This window comes from Babylonia areolata, chromosome 22 (genome assembly GCF_041734735.1).
Source record: "Babylonia areolata isolate BAREFJ2019XMU chromosome 22, ASM4173473v1, whole genome shotgun sequence".
Lineage (NCBI taxonomy): Eukaryota > Metazoa > Mollusca > Gastropoda > Neogastropoda > Buccinidae > Babylonia > Babylonia areolata.
In genome coordinates this window covers 21,646,861-21,654,864 of record NC_134897.1, presented here as the reverse complement: position 1 = coordinate 21,654,864, position 8,004 = coordinate 21,646,861, and the positions used below count along the sequence as shown (strand labels likewise).

General features: G+C 43.0%; 1 protein-coding gene across 7 annotated transcripts in view; it reads right to left on the bottom strand.

Moving 5' to 3' along the window:
- Positions 1-8,004, bottom strand: part of LOC143296987 (uncharacterized) — a 69,677-nt gene that overhangs the window by 35,599 nt on the left and 26,074 nt on the right. For all 7 annotated transcript variants that reach the window (XM_076609086.1, XM_076609083.1, XM_076609089.1 and 4 more), the window contains one exon: positions 6,722-6,977. In XM_076609086.1, the coding sequence (XP_076465201.1) occupies positions 6,722-6,977 (256 nt within the window). The remainder of the gene's footprint in view (positions 1-6,721; positions 6,978-8,004) is intronic.

Here is an 8,004-nt window from a genome sequence, read left to right as displayed (position 1 = left end):
CCTGAAAAAAAGAAAAAAAAATCCACTTTCCTCAGGTGAAAGGGGAGAAAGCTGCGAGGTTCGGGTCTTTTAATGTACACTGAAGGTCAAATGCCAGATTAGTTCTGGTCTGTCACGGAGATTGTGGGCCAGTGTCTTGTTTGACACACTTCTCTGACCATCTACCCTGCAATTTCGCTGCCCACCCGGGGTCGGCCTGTCGATCGCCGGGAATAATCCTCACTTCCACTCACACGCACACACACATACACACACACTCTCTCTCTCTCGGGTACCCGGGTGTCACCGCACGTGACCACAAGCCACAAGAATGTCAAGACAACCAAGAAGAAAAAAAAAACAAAAAGGAGGAAAAAAAGAAAAGAAAAAGAAAGCAGGAAAGAAATACTTGGGCAGTTTTGGGGGTGACGGATTTCCAAAGCGTCCACTACTATATAACCCCAGCTGGGTGTTACAAGTGCAGTGTTTGCATTCTTTGGGCACCGACTCATTGACACAGCCGATCTTGTAAGAGTTCCCTTATATGGGAAGTTAATGACTCAAAAGGAAATATGGGGTACTCTCTCTCTCTCTCCAGTTCGCAGGTATGAAGGTATTCATGGAGTGGGTGGAGGGGCGGGTGAGGGGTTGTGGGAGAAGAATTGGCTGGCAATTCGAAGCTGGACGGCACTTGTATTCTCGTGCAAAGGATTGTGTTCATTAATCACGACTCCCACCCTCTCTCTCTCTCTACAATCAATGAATTCTTCAAAGTGAATTTTCATCTTTAAATCCCCACCCAGTGACTCACCGTATTTTGGTTGTCACGTCTGCGCTCAGCTAAATGTAGGGTACTTAAAACAACAAAAAAACAAAATATTTTGGCTTATCTTCATACAACAAACCTTCAAGAGAGAGAAAAAACAACAAAAAAACAACAACAACAAAAAACAAAAACAAAACAAATTGTAACTGCATTACTTGCAAACTAATATCATCTTCTTTTCCTTCTCAAACGGTATCCTTGAAATGAAATTTCGTGGGCAAATGCGCTCATTCACACATACACGAGCGCGTGCGTATGTGTGCAGTTTTTTACTCAGTAAGCTTAACGTTGAAATTACTCAACAATGACCTTAGCCTTTCCTCATAAGACCCCCCCCCCCTCCCCCCACCACACTCCACCCTCCCTACACCACGTGAGTCATGAACAACAAGCACTTGACTGACTTCCTGTGTTGCAGACCAATCGACCAGGGGACTTTCAGACGACCGTCTATGACATAACATCCTCTCTGTCTCGTGCGTGTGTGAGTGTGTGTGTGCGCACGCGCTTGTGTGTGTGTGTGTGTGTGTGTGTTCTCCTTTCAGCCAAATCACCAGAAACTATGCTTCGACGCAAATACTGTGAAGTGATGTGCACTGTCGTTCTGTGTTTTACTGTATTGTGCAGCACTGCACTGAACTATCCCGCACCGCACTGCATTATTTCCATTTTTGACTCACTTGTGTAAACAAAGTGAGTATGTTTTAACCCGGTGTTCGGTTGTGTTCGGTTGTGTGTGTGTGTGTGTGTGTGTGTGTGTGTGTGTGTCCGTGCTAAGCTTTAACATTGACATTTTCTCTGCAAATACTTTGTCAGTTGACACCAAATTAGGCATAAAAATAGGAAAAATTCAGTTCTTTCCAGTCATCTTGTTTAAAACAATATTGCACCTCTGGGATGGGCACAAAAAAAAATAAATGAAGGCTAATTATATGCAAACTGCATTTACAGTTACATTTGGTTTAAATAATCTTTAATTATTCAACAATACACATGATTACAATGCAATGAATGACAAAAGAGCATCAACAAGCTTAAAGCTTATACTGTGCTCACAACGTTGCACTTCAATTTTATCATGACGGCTGATGAACCATATTATGACTTGTATCAAATAACATTCATAAACAGTAAGTAATGAAATAATGAAATAAAACAAATAAACAAACAGTACATAATATAGTAAAATAATGCTAATATCAATATTAACATTTATTGACATATATTAACATTATTATCAATAGTTATATTTATTTTTTTGTATTCTCTAAACTTGGCACTTTGATCTGATATTCTGACCCAACAACAAAAGCAGTCATTATTATCACTTTTTGTTCAAACAGGAACTTCTTTTGCTAAGCATGGAAATTTTTATTTATTTTGCAAACGTTTTGGTGCAGTTGTAAAAAAGGGAAATTACTCTGTAATTAATGCTATGGGACTTAATTTGCTTTAAACTGATCTTTCTCATCTTAAACATTACATTTTGAAATTATACTCAATACATAAAAAGCTTGGATTTTTTTAAAAAGTGTATCACAAGTGAGTCTTGAAGGCCTTGCCTCTCTTGTTTTCTCATGTCACAACAGATTATTCCGTTCCCACTGAGAGCGTCCTGACACAGTGCAGCGCCTCCCTGCGTTCTTCCTTTACTTTTCTTCTCTTGTTTTCTCTTTTCTCGCCTGCGTGTATATTGTTTCCTTATCAGTGACTCTTAATCTTCTCTCGAGGAATGTTGCTGGGAACAAATTCTCTCTCTCTCTCTCCCTCTCTGTCTCTCTTGTCATGGGTTTTTGCGCATTCGTTAAAATGCATGCTGCGTTCCTGAGTTTTTTGTGAAGTTTTGTTCAAATGCCCAGCACCAAGACCTCTCAGTGTGTGGGGGAATGACAGGAATAATCATGTTCCTTGCTTGAATCGAGCTAGCTGGGTTCGTTTCCTTAATTAAGCAGGGTTTTATATTCCACGGTTGTATAATCTGTATGGATTTGAAGACAAACGAAAACAATCAGAATGATCAGATGCAATCATTCACACTGGTTAGCACCTGTCCGATACATGATGTAAAGAGTTACTATGCTATACTATACTATGCAACACCACACCACACCACACCTTACTATACAACACCACACCAGGTACTTCCCACTTCTCAAGTTTCATTTCTGCTTTGGTAGAGGTCCTGGAGCTTCAGTTTCACACGTACTCTTGCCTTCGATTCACTAGATATCTCAGTTACCAGTAGGTAAACGCTGAAGCGTTGATTTATATCTGACTGTGCAACAATAATTTTCAAGGCACCATATATGAAATATTGGAGTTTCAAAGCAACTGGAGGTATTAGAAATCAATACTTCTCCAGGAAGATAATGGAGCAGTTGTTTCTATCAATTAAATATTATCACTCGGCATTAACAAAGTTTTGTGTATACTGCCCATTCTTAATTCAAACAACTTTGTACCGATATGCAAATGCACAGTTTGTGCATAAAGTCTGTGAATGTGTCGTTATTCATGTATTGCTTGTTCGTTTTTTGTTGTTGTTTTTTTTTCTCGTTTTTTGTTGTTACTGTTTTTTGCTTGTAAATTCCTGTTAATTGATCAATATATGCAAACCAGTTGTCATTAAGTAAGAAAACAGAAACAGAAAATAATAATATACAGAGAGTTCAAAGAGGTCCGGCATAACTCACAGCCCCTTATCTCCAGACACTGAATAGAAAACCCACAGCTGACTTCACATCATGGAGAAACCCACACAACTTTCTCTTGGCTGGCGTGTGTGGTGTTTTTTATCACCATCTACACTGCAAGAACAGTAGTTTTTCAACACTAATTCTGTTCAGCGCAGAAGTGTTTTCAAATGGTTCTCTGCTGTTAGCTCAGCGAATAATAAAGACTGATTTCATCATATACGTGTTGGTTAAGTCGCAGTATGTGTGGACCTCTTTGACTGGCACAAGTCGACGTTTGCGACAAAGGTCATAAAAATGTGATGTTTAAAAGCAACTGAAGAAAGTAACGGACAAAGAAAGGAAACAAGGCAGGGAGGATGGGAAGTAGAAACAATTATGATGGAAAGAATGGAAAAACAAGCAAGAAAAATGACACCAGTTTCATCTGATTGGCGTTATACTTATATGATTGATGAAAGGGATGAAAAAAACCGAGTAAGAAATTAAGTACGTTGATTTTATCCGATTCGCGTTGGTAAGTCGCAATGTGTGTGGACCTCTTTGACTTGGACATGCTTCAAAATGAGATAACAGACTGGTCGCAAAAGGTCTCTTTACTAACAAACCACATAAAGTGACGGACAGCTCAGTTCAGTTCAGTTACTCAAGGAGGCGTCACTGCGGAAAAATGACGGACAAAAAGAAGGAAGGACGGAAGGAAGGAAGAAACAAGTTTGATGAAAAGAATTTTTTTAAGTAAGAAAGATGGAAAAATTATAGAAAGAAGGGCTAGCCGATACAAGAAATTACAAAAATGGAAGAAAACTCTGAAAGTGATTGTGACGACAAGGAACGTATGGAACATTTGAGTAGTCGGTTGTTTCCGAAAAATACCACAAGGCTTAAAAAAGAAGGAGGAAATAAAAAAGAAAAGAAAAAGAAATGAAAGCTTTAGTCACAACACAATGTGAATGACCCCTCAACACCACCACTTTCTGTTCAACAACCTGAGTCATCACAAAGGACCTTGCCTCCCCATCCGGACCTACATCAGCGATTTACCACCTCCCACCTTACAAAACACAGCCAAGCGAACCAGGACTGGACCAAGACGTTCGTCGGAGTCCACCTTCTGTCGGCGTTGTTTTGTGATGTCAGGGTTACAGCACGCTGACCCGCATTTTAATTTTTTGTTTGACAAAAGTGCCGAAACTACCGTTCAGCACGTGCTTTTGCCCACGTTTCACGAAAGATTTTCGTTGCCAGTGAATGCTGATGTATTGACCTGCCATCTGACTGTACAACAGAAATGTGCAAAGCACATCCAAAGACCTCCGGCACAAACACAATATCCGCTATTTTCTAACACTGGATGAAGTTTGCACCTGACTGTCCATGGAGACACGCAGACACATTCCTCTTGACTGGCTTGTACGATTTTTTGCGATTTCATCTTCTCCTTTTTCTTCTTCACAATGAGAGGAGAAAGGTGACAGAATAGTTAATTCGCTCATCTGCCAATACAGTGTCCGTAATGGTCTGGGTTCGACTCGCCCCTTCTCCCAAGTTTGACAAGAAAAATTGATCTGGGCGTCCAGTCATTCGGATCAGACGATAAACCGAGGTCCCGTGTGCAGCACGCATTCAAGAAACTGGAAAAAAAAAAAACCGCGGCAACAAAAGGCTTGTCCTCTCGCAAAATGCTGTAGAAGTCCACTCTGGTTAAGCACACACACACACACACACACACACACACACATATATATATATATATATATATTATAATTATATGAATATGTCTATACATATATAGAGAGATATGCATGCACTCATGGGCCTGAGTGAGCGCGTTGAGTTATGCTGCTGGTCAGATAACTGCCCAGCGGATGCGGTTTAGGGTATGGATTTTGTCCGAACGCTGTGACGCCTCCTTTAGAAACTGAAACTGAGACTGTGAAGAGTCATGTGGACGTCATACAGAACTGCCCACCAGATTCCTCCAGGTCTGTTGACTGTGTGTCAAAGGGACTTTGCAAATCGTTTTCACGCCGCATCAGATGCGATTTACCACCATCCCCACAAAACACAGGAAAACGTACTCAGGGACTGGACCACGTTGCGAGGTTTTTGGTCGGCGTTGTTTGATGATGTCATGGTTACTGCACGGGGACCACGCGACCTGAGGACCCTCCAGCCTTCCATGATATGACACGGGTGGCTGCTCCTACCCTGACACGACACGGGTGACTGCACAAGTCAGTGTGTCAGTCTCCACAGGAAGCCGCTCACATGATGTACTGCAAGGTCTGATTTTCTCGTGCGGGTCTGTGGAGTGTTTAGAAGTGGAATGCCGTAGAAGCTTTGACCGTATGATGACAGTTCGGAGCTTTCTTTCTCTCTGTTCCCCTACCTCCACAAGCTACCTTCTCTCACGTTAACCTCTAGGATCCATTCCTTCTTTTCTTTGAAAGAGTGTTCACAGAGAGAGAGAGAGAGAGAGAGAGAGAGAGGGGTAGACAGACAGACAAACATTCAAACAGACAGAAGCACACACAAGCAGACAGAAAAACTCAACAAGTGCAATACCGAATTAGAGATATTGCAGCAACAAAAAATCAATCCATTCAACACACTGGAAATATACATAAAGAAGACAACCCCACCCCAACTCTTTCGCAAACAACAAACCTAATAATAAAGCAACAACAACAACACCCCCCCCCCACACACACACCCTCTACGCCACACACATGCCAACCCTCAGCTCCCCCCAAACCCTCGCACAGAAGCTCTCCCCATCTCAAAATCCTTCCCATCCACCCCACAACACTCAACCACCCTCCCCACCCACCCTCAGCACACATACTCAACTCCCCCCACCCTCAGCCCACCCTACCATCACCATCCCAACCTCCTCACACACACGCTCAACCACCAACACCTCACACTCAACCACTACCCCAACACTCAACCACCACCGCAATACCCCTCCTCCACAAACACACACTCAACCAACAATACACCCCACCCACCCAAACATCCACCACCACCATCCCTCACACACGCACTCAACCACCCCCCCCCACCCCCCCCCCCACATCCACACACTCAACCACCCTCACACATTCAACCACCACCTCAACACGTACACTCAATCACCCTCCCCACCCACACACACCCAGCACACACACAAAACCACCTCCCATCACCTCCCCCTCCCCTCCCACACAGACACACTCACCCAGGTAGTTGCTGCTGGGCGCCAGCTCGGTGACGTTGAGGCTGCAGGCCTGGGCGGGGATCTCCACCACCGGGTTGTACGTGCCCTGCCGCAGCACCGTCACTGTGTACAGACCCGCCAGCCGGCGACACGCGTCAGGCCGCTCCTCGCACTGCGCGCACGTGCTGCCCGCTCCACCTCTCTCTCCCGCTCGTACCCCTCCTCGTCCTCGTCCCCGCGGCTGCCTCTGGGCTCGTGCCGGGGTCCATAGTGTCACCTGGGGTGGATTGTGGTGTTTTTTGTTTTTTGTTTGTTTTGTTTAATAATCAGTGTCAAGGGAAGTTATATCGTCCGTCCATGTCAAAGCTTTGCGAGAAAAGAAATCAGTGTGTTTACATTGTGGATACGAAGCTTGAAGAAGTAAAAATAAGCAGAGGGGGACGGGGGGAGGGAGTTTGTTTGCTCTGTGTGTGTGTGTGTGTGTGTGTGTGTGTGTGTATTACTTTGTACACACACACTCTCTCTCTCTCTTGGTGTGTCAATTCAATGCACACAAATTACGTTTTAAACGTAATATATCAGTACTACAATACTCCATCTTTGTTTAATCTGACATTGCTTTTTGCGAGTGAAAACAAATTATTGGTCATGCACTTGGCTGTGTTCCTTGACAAGGCTTTGAAAGTTCATTGCTGATCGTAAAATGTTTTGTACCTCTGCATGGATTTGTTACCACCTCTATTGACATGGACCAATGACCTATTCATTAAAATATTTCAGTGTTTAGTGTACAGTGTTCACTGTGTGTGTGTGTGTGTGTGTGTGTGTGTGAGATCCAGCGTTCACCGTTGATTAGGGTTCGAGGCCCAGTTTCGGCATGGTGTTATGTCCTCACTCCACCCAGCTGTGAATGGGTACTTGACTTTGGGAAGGTTAAAACGTTGGAAGGGAGAATTGGGCCCCGCCTTCCTATACCGAAGCTGAGACACAGTGGCTGTGAAGGGCAATGGGACCTTTAAACTTTATCTATTCATTTATTTTAACAAATCCCAATTCTTAAGTTCCCACGGGTTCGATCCCGCGTCCTTACAGTCGACACGTATATCCGCGAAAATAACCACTTCTCTGTGATGGCCGGTAGCAAAAGGAAAAAGAACAGCAACAACAACAAGAAAACAACAACAATAACAACAATAATAATAATAATACTTAGACTACTGTCAATAACAGTATTAATAACAGTAATAATAATAATAATAATAATTTTAATGATGATGATAGCAATCTCCTCTGCTTTTAGATCT